Source organism: Physeter macrocephalus, chromosome 6, assembly GCF_002837175.3.
Source record: "Physeter macrocephalus isolate SW-GA chromosome 6, ASM283717v5, whole genome shotgun sequence".
NCBI classification, from domain to species: domain Eukaryota; kingdom Metazoa; phylum Chordata; class Mammalia; order Artiodactyla; family Physeteridae; genus Physeter; species Physeter macrocephalus.
This window is the reverse complement of record NC_041219.1, coordinates 33,403,136-33,424,498: the sequence shown is the minus strand read 5'-3', so window position 1 is coordinate 33,424,498 and position 21,363 is coordinate 33,403,136. Positions and strand designations below refer to the sequence as shown.

The 21,363-nt window shown below is 38.5% G+C and overlaps 2 protein-coding genes across 3 annotated transcripts in view; one reads left to right on the top strand and one right to left on the bottom strand.

Moving 5' to 3' along the window:
* Positions 1-5,898, bottom strand: part of SCYL2 (SCY1 like pseudokinase 2) — a 58,281-nt gene extending 52,383 nt beyond the window's left edge. For both annotated transcript variants that reach the window (XM_055085258.1, XM_007103361.4), the window contains exon 1: positions 5,666-5,898. The gene's annotated coding sequence lies outside the window, so the exon portion shown is untranslated. The remainder of the gene's footprint in view (positions 1-5,665) is intronic.
* Positions 5,899-6,019: 121 nt separating this feature from the next.
* DEPDC4 (DEP domain containing 4) overlaps positions 6,020-21,363 on the top strand; it is a 27,153-nt gene continuing 11,809 nt past the window's right edge. The window contains exons 1-8 of the mRNA XM_028490486.2: positions 6,020-6,152; positions 8,319-8,730; positions 9,301-9,446; positions 14,220-14,267; positions 15,676-15,862; positions 17,790-18,016; positions 18,627-18,769; positions 18,861-18,986. Of these exons, the coding sequence (XP_028346287.1) occupies positions 6,029-6,152; positions 8,319-8,730; positions 9,301-9,446; positions 14,220-14,267; positions 15,676-15,862; positions 17,790-18,016; positions 18,627-18,769; positions 18,861-18,986 (1,413 nt within the window). The 5' untranslated portion in view covers positions 6,020-6,028. The remainder of the gene's footprint in view (positions 6,153-8,318; positions 8,731-9,300; positions 9,447-14,219; positions 14,268-15,675; positions 15,863-17,789; positions 18,017-18,626; positions 18,770-18,860; positions 18,987-21,363) is intronic.

Below are 21,363 nucleotides of genomic sequence, written 5' to 3'. Positions count from 1 at the left end.
AAGGAAAGGACACTTGGAAATAGGGATAGAGAAGATAGGAAAGAGACAACAGGTAGAGAGGGTGTTTTAAAGGTGTTAGTTACATGGATATTTATTTTATAATTATATATTAAACTTCACTATGCATTTTAAGGTATCATATATCAAATTTTAAACAAACTTTGAGAGGGAGAGGTTGCTGAATTAAGGAAATAGCAGTAAAGAAGGAGAGGAAAGAAAAAAATAAGAAAAGTTAGAACTAAAAGAACTTGGTGACCAACTAGATAATTAGATAATGGAAAGAGACAAAACTAGGAATCCCAATCAAGTCTCTCATTTCAGAGTCTAGGCGGAGGATGAAGCCATTTACCAAGGCAAGGCTGTAGGAGACAATTGCTTGTTTTGTGGGAGGAAAAACTCAATTTTGGACATGTTAAAGTTGAGTTGCCTGAATGACATTAATATGCATATATAGCTAGGAGGCTTTTAGATATGCAGGCCAAAAACTTAGAAAAAAAAAGTCTCAGCTGAAAATAAAAATGTGGGCACCATGAGCTTAAAGTAGTATAGTAGTTAAGACTACGGGCTTGAAAAAGGTTACCCAAGGAGACCAAAAAAGAATATGTATATCACGAGAGTAACAGAAGGCTGAGGAAAAAATGAAATGAGTGAGTTTATGAAATAAGATCTGAGCTTAAATGAGATTTTGAATTACTGGCAATAGCTTTTTGACATGTAAGAAACCTAGAGACCAAATATATTTTCTTAAAATGATAGCTTTTCAAATTTCACTTGATAAATGAATAAAGAAGTCTTATTTCTCTAAGACAAAATTATAAGTGATAGAAATATTTATTCATATAAGTGATTGTCCCTTGTATACCATTTAGTAGAATTCACTTGAAATTCAATATTCCCCTTGTAAATCCCAGCCAAAATAAGACTTGGGGCAGCTTCAGTATGATACCAAGATTATATCTCCCTACCATCTGATTCAGCCATCACTTGGCTTTTACTAAAACCAGTAGATGAATCTGTTCATACTAGATTTTACATGCACCTGGCAGAAGGTGAGTTGGGTATTTGGCACCTGATGGCCCATGGCTGAAAGGAACTGGCAATTCTTTCAGTTCTGCCTACTCATAAACTCTAGATATAGCAGGATAAAATAAAACTTTGTGAATTTTCAAGTAGCAAAACTCCAAAAGTCCCTTTTTCTACTTCCCCAAGAATAAAATATTCTTTTTTTAGTAATTTGATTAGTAATTTGAACAATAAGTCGAATTAGCTTGCATTTTTTGTTGGAAACACTGTAATGCAAATAAAAAGGTTATTGTAGGGGGCTTCCCTGGTAGCGCAGTGCTTGAGGGTCCGCCTGCCGATGCAGGGGACACGGGTTCATGCCCCAGTCCGGGAGGATCCCACATGCCGCGGAGTGGGGGGGCCCGTGAGCCATGGCCGCTGGGCCTGCGCGTCCGGAGCCTGTGCTCCGCAACGGGAGAGGCCACAGCAGTGAGAGGCCCGCGTACCGCAAAAAAAAAAAAAAGTTACTGTAATTACATCTGATAATGAAATTATGTTTAGTAACGGTTAGTTACAGAGACTAGACTTTTAATAAGTACAAAATAATACACATTGACTACAAAAAAAACACAATAAAATACAAATGAATTCAAAATAGTTTTAGTCCTTAAAGAGGTACAAGGGTCTGAGAATTTTAAAATACCACTTATATAGTCATTTGTACAAATACTCATAAAATTTTATAATTTGAAATAAGAATTACATTAACATGACATATAATTTTGACAAAATGCTTCGTGAAACTTGGTAAAAATTTTGTACCTATACTCCTATATGCAGTGCTTATCTGTTTATATCTAAGATAATCCTGAGATATACTTTTGAAATATGTGTTTTTTTTCTTGTAGGGGGGCTTACAGATTACTAAAAGATTTTTAAAGAGACAGTTTTTAAAAAATGGTTAAAAACATTCTTTGGCCTATACAGAAACCATGTTTAATTTTACTCAGGAAACAAAGATTGTACCAGCTCAATACAATCATTCTCTTTACAACTACAGAAGGTATCTAATTATTATAAGTTGAGCTAGAACAGATTACTTCAGGGGACACACCTGATTTAAGAAACAAACCTAAAAAACTAAGAAGACTTAGCAATGTACAGTGAAGCACACATCCATTCAACAAACTACTGGGTACAGAAGAGGTGGAAAACACCATGCTAAGGTGCAGTAGGAGAAACAGAAGTAAAACATTGTTTCTATCATTAAGCTGGTATACAATAAGATTTTAAAAGCAGAATGAGAGGTTATAAGGCAACATATACTTAAATATCAAACTACTAATATGAACAATAAGTAAATTTTTTTTTTTTTTTTTTTTTTTTGCGGTACGCGGGCCTCTCACTGCTGTGGCCTCTCCCGTTGCGGAGCACAGGCTCCGGACGCGCAGGCTCAGCGGCCATGGCTCACGGGCCCAGCCGCTCCGCGGCATGTGGGATCTTCCCGGACCGGGGCAGGAACCCGTGTACCCTGCATCGGCAGGCGGACTCTCAACCACTGCACCACCAGGGAAGCCCAATAAGTAAAATTTGAGGAGTGATTACATCCAACTCTTTAGAAGGCATTTCCAGCCCATGAACTTAGTATAGCTTTTACTACAGGAAGTCAACCAGATATTTGGAAATTATTGAAATTTAAAAAAAAAAGTAGCAACAGCACTGGGGTGGCAGTCTCTCACTATTCAGCTCCTCTAGCCAGAGAAAGAGGAAAAGGAATAACTGGGTAGGAAATTAGACAAAATGGTCACTAAGGGCACTTCCCTAGGACTACAGTTCTTCCTTGATTTAAGAGCATATAAAATCTGAAACACAGCATAGTACAAAATATGAAAACTGAAACTCATAAAGCACTGAAGTGTTGTCTAAAACAATGGTTTTCAAACTCCAAAGCAATGATTTTCAAACTCTGGTGAAAATCTAAAAACATCTAAATGACTGGGCAACTTGTTAAAACATACAGATGTCTATGTACTATCTCAAACCTTTGGAATCAGAATCCATAAATGTGCAGTCAAGGCATTTATATTTTGAGCAGTTCCCCAGGAGATTCTGATGCACAGTGAATTATATAATTAAGCACACAATCTTCAGTGGCAACAAAACCTGGGTTCAAATGCCAGTTCTAATACAAGCACTATGACCACCAACTAGCCTCCCTAACACTAATTCCAATCTTTCTAAAGAGGAATTGCCACCCATTCCTCAAGTGACTGTTGTGAGGATTAAAGATGATACACAGAAAATGCTTAGTACAATTCTTGGCACATTTACTAAGCAGTCAATGAATTTTCATTTAAAAAACATTTATTAAGCACTTACACAGTATCAGATTAGGGAAATCTCATTAATTTATTAAGTATTAATAAGCATGGCAACTCTGCAATGGTGTCATGAGAACATATAATTAGGGGAATCTATCGTAATCAGGAAAGTCTTCCCTGACGTGAGCTGAATGATGAGCAGGCATTAACTGAATGAAAAGGAAAGGAAGAGCATTGCCACGCAAAGGATGCATCATAATCAAAAGCCATATACCTGAAGCAGAACAGAAAGAACAGAGTGACTAGGAGGAGAAAAGAATGCCAGAAGGTGCTGTGGAGATGAGGTCACAAAGGTAATTAAGAGGGACCTAAAGAGCCTGTTAAAGATTTTAGTTGAGCTTAAAAACAATGAAGAGTTTTAAACATGGAGATAATGTGATTAGATCTACATTTTGAAAAAGTCACTCAGTCTGATGTGGAAAACTACAGAGGGAGCCACAGTAAATGCAGGTAGACCCTAATTAGGAGACCATAAATACTTCAAATGAGAAACGATGGTGGCTGGAACTAGAGTACTAGTATGAAGACCAGGAGTATACAGACTCAAGAGGTATTCAAAGAGGTAAAATCAAGAGACTTCAAGAGAGACTGATATGAGGCCTGAGAGACAGGAAGTTGTCAAATCTCTACTGCTATAGAAAGGGATGGATGATGAAGCTAGTCACTTGAGTCAAACACAGTAAGAGGACCTCTTTTCCTTGGGGGATAAGTCATGAATTTCAAACATGTGAGTATGAGTAGTTATTCACAAGTATGAGGTTGATTTTTACAGAAATATTCCAGTGTATGTAAGTACAATGTGCTTCTATTTATTTTATTGGGTGTTTATGGATCTTAGAGACAAAAGGTTTCTGCATGTGTGTTCAGTGGATCTGAACAGAATGAAGGTCCTTCCTTTAGGTTCTGTTCCTTTAGAGTCCCCCAAAAGTGTCTTTTTTTTTTTTTTGTGGTATGCGGGCCTCCCTCTGTTGTGGCCTCTCCCGTTGCGGAGGACAGGCTCCGGACACGCAGGCTCAGCGGCCATGGCTCACGGGCCCAGCCGCTCCGCGGCATGTGGGATCCTCCCAGACCGGGGCGCGAACCCGGTTCCCCTGCATCGGCAGGCGGACGCGCAACCACTGCGCCACCAGGGAAGCCCCCAAAAGTGTCTTTTATGACTACAGTTTAATAGTGTCTCAAGAATTCTATTTATACACTCAGCTGATAAATTATTTTAAAACTTTTTAAAAATTAATATTTAAACCCAAAAATAAGAAGCCAAACGAAAGAAGGCCTGCAAAGTCCAAAAGGAAGCTTCAATAACCTTTCAAGCTGTTACCAGGACATGACCGGTTTTACAGTGACAGGTTGGTTTGGAGCATTAACCTTAAAGTATATTAATTTTCCAGAATGGAGAGGCTTGCGAATGCGACTTAGAAAACTTCTTACTCATAGAATCCAATTTGTAAAAAAAAAAGCCATACAGATGATTCCTGACTTTGATCTACAAAAATACTAGTTTGCAACTTACAATTGTAAGTCACTACTGACATAGTGCTTTTAAGTCGCTTGAGTCTGGAGTCTCAGGAAGACTGTTATGGGAGTTGACGTGCCAATACTGGTCCCCTTCATAACTGATCATAGGTATGTATTCAGTCGGATCCCAAGTTTTTGCAAGCCTCATGGGTCTCAACCTTCTTCCATCCTTTCTCTCCCGCTTTGAAAAACAGGAGTGCAGGAGCCTCTGAGCAGGTATTTAACAAAACACCTGCCCCACCCACCTCACAAACAATAACCTTCCATTCCAGAACTAAAGCTACTGTCAGAAAAGGACGCCGGGCGGTAGGGCCCTAGATGGTAACCCAGGTTATCAGAGGCGGACCTCAGAACCGAGGGGAGCTGTTTGTTCTCACCCAGTCCCAGAGTAGTGTCCAATTTCCCAAAAGGAACCAAGATCTCCACCACGGAAACCCGAGCTCCCGAGCCGGAGCCAAGGGCTCTCCCTCCAGCAGATGGCTCCAGCCCGGGGTCTCCAGTCGCTTCCAGACCTCTTCGGGAGACTCGGGCCTCCCAGATCCTCTCCCCGGAGCTCGCCGCTCCCCCAGCCCTGCTTCGCGCGGGCGCCCGCCGGCCCCGCCTGCAGCTGGCAGGCCCGTCACCAGGCAACAGTCGCCAGCCCCGGGGACCTTAGGAGGCCTACCCCGGGCGCAGGTCCTTCCCCATTCCTTCTCGTTGCCTGAGGAGCCCAAGCGAGAGCGCGGCCGGTGAAGGACGTCGTTCCGTGCCCGTGGGGGGTCACTCACCTCTTCCCCTTCTCCCCCGGGAGGGGCGGTGCTGGGGCTCTTTTCCCTCGCCCCCCCAAACGCCTCCTGGCTGCTCCTGCTCAGCCCCGGCGCCTGGCCACTGCCGCCGGCTTACTCCATAGCCTCTCACACTCGCGCGGCCTCAAAGGCTGGAACCAGAGGAAGGAAGGGGGAGGGGAGGGGAGGGACTGGGGAGGAAGAGTAAGGGAGGGGGAAGAAGACCGAAAGACCAGCCAGCCCGTGCATGACGTCACTTCCGGCTAGTTCGGAAGGGGCAGGGCCGGGACGTCTTTGGTCTCCGCCTCCCGAGAACAGGGTGGGGGCGGGGTTACGGGCCGGGGGTGGAGCCCGGCGGACGAGTTTATGGCGGTTCTTTTGACTCCGCGGTTCCGTAGCCTTGGCAGCCAGAGCCAGCTTCCCGGCCCAGGGCGGAGCGTGTCGAGTTTCGTGAGCCCTAGAGATGTTTTCTGCCGGAAAAGGAGGACAGGTACCCCTTTAGATCCTAACCAAATGTGCACCGAAGCGGGGGGACGGCTGAGGCGAGAGGGCGCTTTGGACTTTGTGCCTCGGCCTCTGGGGCCCGCCCCTTTCCTGGACCCGCCCCTTTCCCGGCCCACCTGCTCTCTCAGTCCCGCTGAGGACCGGCACTGGGCCTTTTCAGAAGCTACTCTCCTTGGGGCGTCCTGGAAAGCGGTGCTTCTCAAACTTTAATATACACACAGATCATTTGGGAACTTTGTTAAAATGCAGTTTGGATTCAAGAGTAGAGTCTGATATTCTTCGTTTCTAATAAGTTCCCAGATGATGTCACTGCTGCTGGTCAGCGGGCTACACTTAGAACAACAAGGGGTTAAAAGTACTAGATGGCAAGTCCTTGAGCACGAGGACTATTTCTTTAACCTAGCCTACTTGTTTAATGACGCTTAGAGAGGCAGACGGAAAATACCCCTGTCTCCTCCGCTCATAGACTCCTAGCTTTATCCACCCCACCCTACCCTAACCCAGTCCCTACTCCATCCTCAACCCCTCCCCTTTTCCACTCCTCGCCCTCCACGCCCTACTCCTGTCTATGCACTGTCCACAGTGTCTCGGGCCAATAGTTCAAGGACAGACAGACAGACAGCTGTTACAGAAGGCATTTGAAGGTGATGGGCTTTTATTTCTGTCCTAAACATCAGACCATTATGTAAAGCTGGACATCCTGTTTCCAGTTATTCATAGTCAGAGGAAGAAAGAGCTTAAATTCTCAGATTCTAACAACAACGAAAATCTAGAAACAACATTCTAGATGTTTCAACGTATTCCCTTATCTTATTAAAAAATTTTTAATAAAAATTTACTGAGGTAGAGGGGAATGAGGATTGCTAACTATGGGTTTCTTTTTAAAAAATTAATGTTTATTGAAATATAGTTGCTTTCCAATGTTGTGTTAGTTTCTACTGTACAGCAAAATGAATCAGCTATACGTATACATATAGCCCCTCTTTTTTGGATTTCCTTCCCATTTAGGTCACCACAGTGCAATAAGTAGAGTTCCCTGTGCTATACAGTATACTCTCATTAGTTACCTATTTTATACATAGTATCAAGAGTGTATATGTGTGTATGGGTTTCTTTTTGAAGTGATAAAATGGTCTGGAGTTAGATAATAGAGTTAGCTGCACAGCTTTGTGAATGTACCTAAAAACCATTGAATTGTATGCTTTAAAAGGGTGAATTTTGTGGAATGTGAATTACATCTCAATTTTAAAATTTATTGTCTACAATTAATTGAAAAAATTATATATGTACGTTATAAAAACTGGAAATATGTATACTAAAAAGTGAGTATCCTTTCATTACACCTATTATTTCCTAAAGGTTACTTTGAGGTTTATCCTTCCAGACTTTTCTATTTACATATATTTGTATGTAGATTAGGAATTCATTTTTACATAACTAGGATGATAGTATATAAATTGTTCTGCCCAACCTCATTGGTTTTTTGTCTTTACTACTTAATGAAATCCTTCCATGCTATAAATGTCATTCTTCCTAATGGCTGCTTAATATCCTATAATAAGGCTATTCCATAATTTACTTAACTATTCCCCAGGCACTGGACATTTTCATTGTTTTCAGATTTTCATTATTCCTCACAAACTTTTATTTTTCAAGAAGAACAGCTGGCAGATAAATTGATTAGTTTTTTCAGCTCCTTGCCGTAGATTTCTTTCATGTAATGCTTGTCATTGTTCAAAAAGGCAAAAAGAAGAAAGGAAAAGCAGAGTCTGGTGAAGCCACATCTCTGTAATAATCAAGACTCCAATGTGTGTGTACATTCCTTTTAAATGTAGCCTGAAATAATATTCTTCAAGACTAAGTCTAGCTAGTTATTAAGCATGTAACATACGGATGTATAAATTCACATAGTAGTATATTTCATATCAGTAAAGCAAGTTCCTAGGTTTACTCTGATTTTATTGGCAGACAAACATGTGCAAACTTAGTAAACATATTATAGTTTACACAAGATGGGAAGAGAAGAAACTTAAGAAAGGCATTGTTAGCAGATATGCCATGCAAAAGCATAAGGTTGCCAAAACAAAAAAACTTACATATTTTTGTGTAATCTAAATTTGTTAGAAACATATGTTTAATTTTTTTTTTTCAGGATGCTCTGGTCCTTTTCAAGCTACTCAGCTATGGGATGGTATTATTCACTCCCTTCAGACTCAAGTGGAAATAAAAAGAAGGAGGCATCATTTACGAACATACAAAGACTGTTTTACTGGTTCTGATGCTGTTGATGTAGTACTAAGTCATCTTATGCAAAATATGTGCCTGAGTAGTAATGATATCTCTCGTCTTAAAGGAGTTCGACTTTGTCAAGTTCTAATGAACCATAAAGTATTTGAACCAGTAGGAATGAAGCTATTCAAAAATGAAAAGGAATTGGAATTTGAGGATTCAAACAATAGTCTCTACAGGTTTCTAGGGAATAAATCATCTTATGTTTTTTGCAAAAGAAAAAAGGATTCTGAGACTGGGTTAAATGATGAAATAAAAGCAAAGGAATCTTTAAGGTTAGTGTTAACCAAGATACTGTAATATATTGGTTTTAGTTGCTGGCAGAACAGTCTTCATTGAGCAAACCTTGAATATTATGCTTTCTGTTTTTTTCAGAAGTCAATAAAAGAAATAGCCATGTAAAAATTAATCTTTTCTGCATTTGCTCTAAAACTGTTATGGAGGACATGATCACATAAATATTTCAGAATTTTTACCAGGAAAAACTTTATCTCCTCTGATGTATTATATGCTTCCTAATTTTTGAAACATGACTTTGCCAAAGTAGATGAAGCCAAAGTTATGGAAACGAAACTAGAGCAAAAATTTTCTACTCTGTTACAGCAACCATGATAACCTTAGAATTAACATATTTTTTTTTCTGTTTATTTACAATCCTAACATCCTCTTCTGGTGATATTCTGTTATTTAATATATTTATTACTTGTATTTTTTATTGTAAGCTGCCTGACATCCTTTTTGGAAATAGGAAATGTGTAAATAAGTTTTAATGAGTAAATTAAAATGCATATTTGAAATTTTGGTCCTGTATGTAATGGAAAAATTCACATATTATTTCTTAACAGACCAGAAGGCAAAGTGATTTCAAATCCTCTAGCACAAGAGATTGGTGAGGAAAGAATTGAGGAACTTATTGATACAATGAGTGGGACTCTGGCTTTACCTCCAAACATCACAGTTGACAAACCTGTTCTTCCACTTTCAAAAGAAGGTAATTTCAGTTTTCATTATTTTTTTCCGAACTTTGTTAGAAGAGCTGACTTTTTTAAATAGACCTTACTTTTTGGAACAGTTTTAGGTTCACAGAGAAATTGAACAGAAAGTACAGAGAGTTCCCAGGTGCCCCCTGCCCCCCACACACACCCAGCCTCCCCGACTGTCAACATCCTGCACTGGAGTGGTTATTTGTTATAATACATGGACCTACATTGATATATCATTATCACCCAAAGCCCACAATTTACATTGGTGTTCACTCTTGGTGGTGTATATTATGTGGGTTTTGACAAATGTATGATGACTGTATCCACCATTATAGTATCATACAGAATAGTTTCACTGCCCTGAAAATGCTCTGTACTTCACCTGTTCCTCCTTCCCTCCCTGTTACCCCCCTGGCAACCACTGATCTTTTTACTGTCTCCAAGAACTGACTTTTCAGATACAATAGAAGTAGTGTGTTTGGAGTACTGACTCTCTACTCCTCTCCCCGTAAGAGTTTCCTTCTACATAGTGATTGCATCAGACAAGACAGGTGAGGCAATGTAGATCCAATAACATTTAGTTTATTTTTTTACAATGACCATGATCAGATTAACTGGAGGTGCTACAGTCCTTACTACCAGGAAAAAAAACATGCAAACTCATTACCAGTCCTTGTTATTTATAATGCAAGACCATCTTCTTATGAGCATATCCTTTGCCCATTGTATAAGCTCCTCCCAAACATCTCCCTACTCTTTGCCTTTCAGAACAAACCAGCTAGGCTACCTATTGCTCTAATTCTCTTTACCATTTACTTCATCTACCTGTGGTTTTGTCCTTATAAGGCAACTTAACAGTTGAAAGAAGAGCCCCATACCCAGGGCAATTAGGAGGGATGCATACACAATTCATTAATGGTTACACGCTTTACTGCATGTGGTCAAACCATGATAGAAGTAAGACAAGCATGATTTGCACACTGGAGGAGCAAAGGTTATCAACAATAACTAGGATAAGTGTGATAAGGGAAATGCACGGTGCCCAAAGAAAGGGTGCAGAGTGAGAAAAGAAGAGGGATTAGAAGAAGACTCTGAGAAAGATTAATATTTAGAGGACAGGCTGAAGAAGAGGAGCCAAAAAAAGTTCAGTTTTTACCTATTACAAATGAAAAAGAAAAACTTGTCTCATCATTTTCCCGTGAGGATATAGTGTACTTTTAGAAATTTCTAACTAAAGATGGATATAATTTATCAGTAAAGATGAGCATAAAAGTAATTTTCATTTATTGGGCCTTTCTCTGGGCCAGGCAATTTGTTATGCATTTTATATTTATTTATTTAACAATAGCCCTGTAAAGTGAGGGGTAAAACTTCCATTTTATAGTTTGGGAAACTGAGACTCAGAAAGATAAATAAATAAATAAGACATGGTAGGGAAGGAAAGCTGGCACTCTTATGTACTTTTTTTTTTTTTTTTTTTGCGGTACGCGGGCCTCTCACTGCTGTGGCCTCTCCCGTTGCGGAGCACAGGCTCCGGACGCGCAGGCTCAGCGGCCACGGCTCACGGGCCCCGCCGCTCCGCGGCATGTGGGATCCTCCCGGACCGGGGCATGAACCCGCGTTCCCTGCATCGGCAGGCAGACTCTCAACCACTGCGTCACCAGGGCAGCCCCTTATGTACTTTTTTAAACATTTTAATTTTTTCTTTGTTATACATGCACATAATGTAAAACATTCAAATAGTCCTACAGGTTTTGTTACCAAAAATAATAATTCCCTACCCTTCTCCTCTCACCCATTTCCCCCTCTCCAGAGACAACCATTTACAATTCGTATAAATTGTAATTCATGTGTGTTGTAAATGTATCTCACATCTCTAAATGTCATGCTTATACTGCTACTTCATGCTTTTTCAGTTTTAGGGACATCTAGTAATTTTCTACAAAGGAAAACAGGGTGTTAGGCCTCTTCCCTTTCTTGCATCTATCTCCCAAACTCTTTAAATGATACATATACTTTTATATGTTACTCTTATGAGTAACATATTTAACAAAAAGATGTTAGGTGAAAACAGGAATATCTTTAGTTTTAAGACTATTGTGTTTAGCCAGAGATTTTTAAACAGTAAGTCACACAACAATAACTATTCAGTTTTGCTTTTTAAAAAAAGGAGTTTTTTGGTTTTTGGGTTTTTTGGCCACACTGTGCGTCTTGCAGGATCTTAGTTCCCCCACCAGGGATTGAACCCAGGCCACAGCAGTGAAAGCACCGAGTCCTAACCACTGGACCGCCAAGGAATTCCCTAAAAAAGGAGATTTTAAGTTAAAACAAAAATCAGCCAAGTCTTGGAACCACTGCTTTACTTTAGACTTAATTTAGTTTAGATTGTTTATTTTATAGACAAGGAAACAGACTCAGAGAAATTAGATAATTTGCCAAGTTTCCACAATTAACTAATGGCATCAAGATTCAGACCTAGATTTCCATACTTTTCCCCAGTGTTTTATCATTATTGTTGCAACAAGGTGTTGTAAATTATAAAATGGGTACTACTGAAGTTATGTTTAGTTGGTATGTTTGCTCTTTGTCGCAGCTGAATGTGTCAGCCTTCAGAACAGAGAAACACAAAAAACTATTTTAGTTGTTCTCTCTAATAAAATATAGTTTTGAGAGAAGTAGTCTTTAATAGATTACTAATAGGAAATCTCTTTATGTTCAAAAGTCTTGAATCTGCTAGGGTAGGTTTTTTGTTTGCTTTTTGTTTTGTAAAAAGGCTTGCAAAAGAGAATTAACTTTAAAATTGGCTGGTTGTTCTTGTATTTAATGAGTTAAAAAAAGTTAACTCCTTTGGAATTTATGTTTTCATACCAAAACTTTTTGGAGAAAGTGCATTTGGAAGTGTCTCTAAACTCTAACACATCAGGCATGAAAGGAGTTTTTGTTGTTATTATTATCCACTGAAATCTGATTCTTCTGTGATCCTCAAGCACAAAAACAACCACCTCAGATATAAAACTATCTGGTTTTATAAGATTAAATAATTAGCTGGCCAACAAGAAAATTTAAGCCACTTTCTATTTGGAAAAATATGGCTGGTTAAAGGTATGCAGTTGGCAACACACCTATATACATTTCAGCCAAGAAATAAAAGTATGGAGTTTCTCTTTTTTTTGAGAAAGGTCATTTCTTAATTCCCAAAGAACTGAGAAACCACCTTCCCTTGAATTGAGTTGAAAAATCTGCCAGCAGTGGTAAAGCAATGCAGTCCCAGGACTACAGGCTTTTTGCAAATTTGTATTTGTGTGACTAGTAGAGTTAAGGTTAACCACCTTTGCTGAGATTTGTTTATTTTTTACAGGTGTTTCTTACTGATCATATAATGACTAATATTTTTGAAATATATGTGTGTTGTTTTAGAAATGTGAGGGGTTCTAAAGGTGCAGAACCTCTCCCTCACCTCACCTCTGTGGGGTAGGTCTCAGGGGAATGCCAATATCAGCTGGAGCAATTCCACTATTAATCTGTTTTACCTGACTTCCAGAAGAATATGTTTATTCAAAGGTTTCCTCAGCTGAAACAAAGTTTGATTCCTACTGAACACACTGTACTTCTCCCACCAAAACATTTACACACTTAATGAAATTGCCTGTTTACTTGTCTTTATTTCCCACTGGAGTGTGAGGTACTTAGACAGGGACAGTCCTTACCTTGTTCACTGTTGTATCCCTGTTGAATGGCCCAGTGCTTAGCTGTTGGTAGGTTACATTTAGTGGATGAATGGCTCACAGACAGCCTCCTCATTTTATAAGTATTTTCTTTTTATTTATGCGTCTATACACATACACTCATATGTACATGTATGTACATATGTGCATATGCATGCACGTGTGTGTGTAGGCTATGCTAAACGCTGGATGGATTGTATGCTCTTCAAATGTAGAGTCTATCCCCTTGGATCCCCTTCACTCAGCACAGTGATCATTGAGTATGAAGTGCTCCATTAAGATGATGGTGGTGGCTATATGTGTTGCCACAGTATCCTTCTTGAATCTAATTTCCTCACACAGAGCTAGCTATTCTATTTATCAGCTCTGCACTTGGCTAGTATGTTCTAGATGCGCACATTTCTCTGCTCCCTCACCTTAAGGTCTTTGCTCATATATCATCTTCCCAATGATAATTCCCACACATCTTATTTAAAATTGCAACACTAACCCCCTAATGTAGTCTAATCTCCTTTCTTGCTTAATTTCTCTCCATAAAACTTACTATTAGCTGACACACCAGATATTTCACTTTTTGTTTATTTGTTTATTTATTGCCTGCCTCCCTCTCCCCACTAGAATATAAGCTCAATTAAGGCCAGGATTTTGCCTGTTTTGATTACCACTATATCCCTGGAACCTAGAACAGTGCCTAATACAAAACAGGTCTCGATAAATATTTGTTGAGTAAATGAATGTTCTGTCTTGATGCTATTGCTAAGAATAGTCTTTTTTCCACTTTTGGATGTATTCATAATATATCTATTCATACTTCTTGGTGACTTGATAAAATTTGCCTTCATCCATTTCATATGTGGCTATCCTTACCTCCTTACATAGGGTGTGGCTGCTGAAGGGCCACTATTTTTATATATGTATCTTTTTCTATCACTTGGTTCAGTGCTGTGCCCAAAGGTTGCTATCGACAAATGTGGACTGATTGATTAGAGGCTACTTATGATCTCAAGTCTTTACTAACAGATTGTTAATTTGATTTATTTGGGGCCAATAACTCAGAAGTAGTAAACTCAGATGCCTTTAGGAGCCAGGCAGATTGGAGAGCAGGTGAGTACTTCATTTTCAAATGTGTAGGAAAAATTGTTGTTTTGCTTGAAATGTAGGTCCCTCTTGGCTATTTTTCCTTTTCCCACTTAAGGAAGAGATATAACTATAGGGAAATTAATTTCTACTGTAACAAAACCAACAGGACAATACCATGAAAATGGTAGCTGACACTCAACTTCACTGTTTGGGATACAGTAGGAAGTGATGGGGTTTGTGGTGAGCTGGAAATGACATGCCAATGCAAATAGGGTAGCCACTAATTCATATCAGCTAACTTTGGTCAGGCATTAATTCAAGCCCAGTGTCATGAGATTTTAAGATTTTTTTTTCTTATTTATTTATTTGTTTGTTTATTTTTGCTCCATTGGGTCTTCGTTGCTGCGCGCGGGCTTTCTCTAGTTGCGGCGAACGGGGGGCTACTCTTCGTTGTGGTGTGCAGGCTTCTCATTGTGGTGGCTTCTCTTGTTGCGGAGCATGGGCTCTAGGTGCACGGGCTTCAGTAGTTGTGGCACACGGGCTCAGTAGTTGTGGTTCACAGGCTCTAGAGCACAGGCTTCAATAGTTGTGGCGCACGGGCTTAGTTGCTCCGCGGCATGTGGGATCTTCTCGGACCAGGGCTCAAACCCGTGTCTCCTGCATTGGCAGGTGGATTCTTAACCACTGCACCACCAAGGAAGCCCTCTTAAGATATTTTTAAAGAGAAGCTTGAAACCCAGAATTTTATATGAAATCTCCCATTTTTATACAAGTTAAAGTTAATTCTATTCAAAATACTCTATAACCAAACAAATCATGACTATGGTCCAAATTTAATATGTAGGCTACTGGCAGTAAAGCTCCACAAGAGATTTACTGTAGCTGTTGCTTTTGTAATTTTGTTTCATTTAAAGGAAAAACAAAATATTAATGATGATCTGATAATTAGGATAATGAAAAACTTTATTAACTCTTAACATGAAGGACCAGAAACCCAAGTTAAAATTAACCTAATACTGTATTTTTATTTAAAAGCAACTTAACTACAATAATCTCTGCTTTGAATAAAATTATAAATAATTAGTAATCTCATTCTCTCCAATCATCAAAATAATTTATAAGCAGGACCAGTAGTTTTTTTTTTTATATCTGGAATTAACCTATTGATCACCTTAAAAGCTAGATAATATCACTTTATAATTAACATAGCCAGAAAATAAAATCAATATGGCTCATAACCCTGATGTCTATTTAAAGGTCAATCTTGAAAAGAAAAATTGTAATTTAGCAAATTTAAATTATCCTAAGAAATTAAACCATTATATTATTAGCTTTTCTGTTGTATTACTAGAAATGGAAGAATTCTATGATACTGGTTGAATATGTATATGTTATTTATTAGTATGATAGTTATATTATTTTTCTTTCTAAGCTGTGGAAGATGTTTGGAAACAACAAACATTGCTACGCATTCTTCAACTGATTCACATTCCATTCTTAGAAAATATTTTGGAGCCTCCAGTTAAAACACAAAATCTCCAATTAAGTAAAGAGGAAGATCTTGTTATCTCGAACACTTGCCTCGACAGAGAGGTTATTCCAAGCTTATGTCTACTTGAGTGAGTGACCATTTTTATTGTCAATTTTTAACTAAAATGTTCTTTCACATATTTCGCCCTTGGTATTTTAAGGTGTGAGAACATATATGTATGAGCAGACACCATCACTGGTTTAAAAATTAATCACTGTGAATTCTCATTTGATCTAAAATAGAAAGACAGTGGTTATGACCTGTGAGAAGATTATTGGAAATCTGAGTGGTTTCATTCATATGAGTTCAGTCATGATTTGTCAATCATTCTTTCCCTGAACCAGCCCTGAGTGTTTTTTCAAAGTTCTGTTATTTCCATTTTATAACCATAAAGTAACAACCATCAAGGTTTGTACCAGTTTATTTATTCCTGCTTTAAGAGAATCCTCAGTCTAGTAGGGGAGAGATTCATGAAACAAAACATTACAGTCCAATGAAATAAGCCCTATCATAAATCAGTTGCTAGGAACCATAAGTATAAGACCTTGGGTACTGTTGAGATTCCAGCAAGGAGAACTGATACGATGCTTTCTGCCACATGGGCCAAACAAGAAAAGAACATCAGACTCCAAACCTGAGAACCAGAAAGCTTCAGATCCTACAAAAAGCTTGTGAACCCACTTAGATCGTCAACCATTGCCCTGTTTGCACATGACATGTTTGCTCCTAATTCAACAGGCTGAGAAAGACCCAGCAAATGAGTCTTCCCCAGCCCCTGAGTCAGGGAGAATATAAGGACACCAGCAAAGAAACAGGATTTCTTTAGATGCCTCTGCAGGAAACAGACAGCAGCCAGTCAGCCTTTATGAGCTTCCAAGTGGAAAGTGTAGGTTATCTGCAAGAGAAATGCAATCCAACTGTCATTAATTTTTTCATCTGCAACACTAGGAGCTAGAAGATAATAAGTCACACATGTTAGGCAATATATTCCATTCAACAGGGGTTGGTGTGGGTGGGGAGAAAAAAGGAAATGGAAGGGGAAAGAGAAGAGGAGGGAAGAAGGAAAGATATTTGAGGATCACCGAGAATTCATAGAATATATCACTCAGGAACCTCCTCCTAGGAAAATATTTGAGGAAAGATTTGAATCTGACTACAAAGAAATAACCAGAACCCCAAGATGGAGACAGATGAAGAGGAAAGGAAATATTGGTAGGCAATGAACTTTGGTCTGTGCGCTCTCACTATTTTCTCTCCTCCCTAATTTTGTACCCACATATGTGCATGCATACAAACACATGTACACACAACATATTCGAAGTTGATATGGTAAGACTGTGTGAGAATGTACAAAATATAAGTGCTAAATAAGATATCAAAAAAAGAAGGACATAGTATTAAGGGAAATTATAATAAATACTAACCTATCTCAGCAAAACCTGGGGGTGGGGAAGGTGGAGGAGAAGGGGGAATTAAAGGCCTTCCAAAATCATCACTGAAGGGAGGGAGGAGTGAAAGGATCCTAAGTTGCTTATCTTATTGAGGTCGGGAGATAAAAAAGGGGAAAACTGTGTGGTGGGATAAACAGTGCATCTTAATGGGGGAAATATTTGGTATCTTATTTTCAAATAGTGATAGAACCATATGCACCTAATGATCAGAGTGGGAAAGGGGAGAGGAAGCACCAGTGGAACGGAACAGTACAGATGAACTCCTCTGAACAAAATTTAACAAAGTTAGAAACAAATATTGAAAAGGTGGCCCACAAATATTTTAATTCCTTGAAAGTAAAGGTACAGAAAGGTGTGGTGGTATTTGGTGAGGAGAAAAGCTATTCCCTCTCATTTACTCCTTCAGTCATCCAGCAAAAATTATTTAAAAGATTCTCAAAACTAGTTTCTTCTTTAGATTTGGTTAATTATAAACTAGATTTTATTGTTTTATCAAACAATGTTTTAGGCAGTTACATGGAAACGTTAACCATTGATTTATTTTATTTTGTTTTTTACCTCCAGGATTGATAACTGGCTTAATGCAGCAATTGAATGCTTGGAATATTTCCCTGACCAGTTAATAGTTACTGTCAGTGAGCAGTTAGTACAAAACAGAAATGAAGAGACAAGATTGAATACACAGAAGAAGTTACTCTTTGATGTCATAGTAAAATATTATAATCAAGAGAGAGATTGCTTATTAACTGATGAGTATTTTGATATTCATTCAGGAATTATTGAACTTTTAGGTAAGAGATGTTTAAACTTCAGTTTTTTTGCATAATCTTTTTTAATAATACAAGTTGCAGAAGATTTTATGCATTATATGAGTATTGCATTTTAATATTTTTCTTCTATGATGTCAAAGTACTTCATGGAGTGTTTTTTCAATTCACTTGGCCTGCCATGTAAATTGTACTATCAAATATAATACTGTTGTATAGCAATTAGATCTAAGGTAATTCTATCACAGGGACATTCTAAGAAAAATTTTGATATATTACTAGAGGATTAAAGAACTGAGGTATCTGGAAATATTGTATTAATTTGATGACCTTTTAGCAAAATAAAAATTGAGTGACCCATCACATCTCTTTTTTAGATCTGTAGGTGGCCATATAATTTCATGTTAAAAATGAATTACTGTTTGACAGTGCTGGATATAATTATGCAGGTGTTTGGCATATTATGTAGATAATTTCCTGTGTGTTTGAAATATTTCCTAATAAAAATTTTCAAGCGTAAAAAAGAATCTGCAAACCAAATACAGTATCGTAGCATTTTAATTGACTGCTACGTACTATAATCTCTGGGCTTTTTTTGTCCCTTGCTTTGTCTTCTTTGTAACCCACGTGACAGAAAATGAGAAAAGAACAGAAGCACTTGAAGCAACACAACTATATCTAAGATTGTTGTTGCCCAACGTTAGAGAAGAATTACGACGGCTACTCACTTTTATGGCGATTGCATCAGAACCCAATGCCTACAAATTACAAAAACAGGTGAAAAAAATTGCAATAACAGTTTTACAATCTTCTGCTATTTTTTTTGAATAAAAATGATTCAAGTTAATGTTACTCTTTCTGTTTACAGTTTGATAACAAAACGGTGGTCCTGAAAACTCTTGCCAAAGCAGTTTTGCAATCCAAATCATTATTAAGAGTACGGGCAGAACAACTAGTCTTGTTTCTACTGGAGTTCCACTCTGAGCTCTTCAAGGTATCTGGCATTTTGCCTGGGCACATTTATTACTAAGCTACTTGTGTCAGACAAAAGGCAAATCATTCACTTAATAAATAATTTACTGAGTACCTATAATGTGCAAAGTTTGAAGGAATGCTCTTTCCCCATACCCGCTAAAGAGAAGAAAACAGAATTAAAACAGTGTTGATATTTGCAAGTATATTGATTAATTTCTTCAACTTATTTCTCTGTGCCAGACACTGTTTTAGGTGCTTGGAATACATTAGGAAACAAAACATAAGAATGCAGGCCCTTGAGGAGCTTATATCCAAGTGAGGGACAGAGACAGTAAAAAATAAATAAATAAATCATTGTCCTATAGTTTGCTAGAAGGCAATAAACGCAATAGAAAAAAAGCAGTTTAAGGGGATTTTGGGGTGCCAGGATGGGGGTTACTAGGAGCTTTCAGTATTAAACAGCATGGCCAAGGTTGAGCTCACTGAGAAAATGGGATTTGAGCAGAGACTGGAAGGGGGAGGAGTGAACCAAATGGCCATGAGGGTGGGGGTAAGTGGTTTGGGGCAGAGAAAATGGTTCCTAGAGCAGAGGCCTTGAAGGTGATGCATGCCTCAGTGCTGAGGGACAGCAAGGAAGTGGTGAGCAGGTGGGACAGTACTGTGAGGTGAGGTGAGAGATATGGGGGCCCATGTAGGCCATTGGAGAGACTTTGCTTCTCCTTGGAATAAAATGGGGAATCATGAAAGGTTTTGATCACAATGGTGGCCTCATTTGACTGATATTTATGAAAATAACTCTGGATTTTGTGTTGAAAACAGATTATAGAGGGGCAAAGGTAGAAGCAGGAGAACCTTTTTTTTATTTAAGTTTTTTTCTTTTTTTTTTTTTAAATTAATTAATTTATTTATGGCTGTGTTGGGTCTTCGTTTCTGTGCGAGGGCTTTCTCTAGTTGTGGTGGGTGGGGGCCACTCTTCATCGCGGTGCGCGGGCCTCTCACTATCGCAGCCTCTCTTGTTGCAGACCACAGGCTCCAGACACACAGGCTCAGTAGTTGTGGCTCACGGGCCGAGTTGCTCTGCAGCATGTGGGATCTTCCCAGACCAGGGCTCGAACCCGTGTCCGCTGCATTGGCAGGCAGATTCTCAACCACTGCGCCACCAGGGAAGCCCAGGAAAACCTTTTAGGAGGGTGTTGTAATAATCTGAGCAGGAGATATGGTGACTTGAAACAGAGGAGTAGCAAATAAGTTAGTAAGACATTGTCAGATTGTTGATATATTTTGAAATGTCTTAGAAAAAGATTATTTTTTAGCCTCACTAGTATATTTTAATACCAGACAGTGTTACTTTTACTGGCATTATTTCTCCAAAGCCTCTATAAAGAATTGTTCCCTTCTTAATTTTTTTGTGTAAAAAATTTATCTCATGTCATTAGAAACATACTGGTTTGAATTTTGTAGCAGTTCTGTCAATATTAACTGAAGTTACTTTTCCATCATTTTAGAGAAAAAGTTGGTACTAAGTGTATACAGTAGAAGCAGTCTCCCATTTATGAATTTTGAATGAAATGTATTCTAAAAGCTCATTTAAAAGTCAGTTGTTAAGACCCGTATATATGCTGTCTACAAGAGACCCACTTCAGAACTAGGGACACATACAAACTGAAAGTGAGGGGATGGAAAAAGATACTCCATGCAAATGGAAATCAAAAGAAAGCTGGAGTAGCAATCTTCATATCACACAAAATAGACTTTAAAATAAAGACTATTACAAGAGACAAAGAAGGATACTACATAATGATCAAGGGATCAATCCAAGAAGAAGATATAACAATTGTAAATATTTATGCACCCAAAGTAGCAGCAACTCAATACATAAAACAAATGCTAACAGCCATAAAAGGGGAAATCGACAGTAACACAATAATAGTAGGAGATTTTAACACCTCACTTTCACCAATAAGATGGACTTAATTGATATTTATAGGACTTTCCATCCAAAAACAACAGAATACACTTTCTTCTCAAGTGCTCATGGAACATTCTCCAGGATAGATCATATCGTGGGTCACAAATCAAGCCCTGGTAAATTTAAGAAAATTGAAATAGTATCAAGTATCTTTTCCAACCACAACACAATGAGACTAGATATCAATTACAGGAAAAAATCTGTAAAAAATACAAACACACGGCGGATAAACAATACACTACTAAATAACCAATATATCACTGAAGAAATCAAAGAGGAAATAAAAAAATACCTAGAAACAAAGGACAATGAAAACATGGTGACCCAAAACCTCTGGAATGCAGCCGTTCTAAGAGGGAAGTTTATAGCAATACAATCCTACCTCAAGAAACAAGAAAAATCTCAAATAAACAACCTAACCTTACAC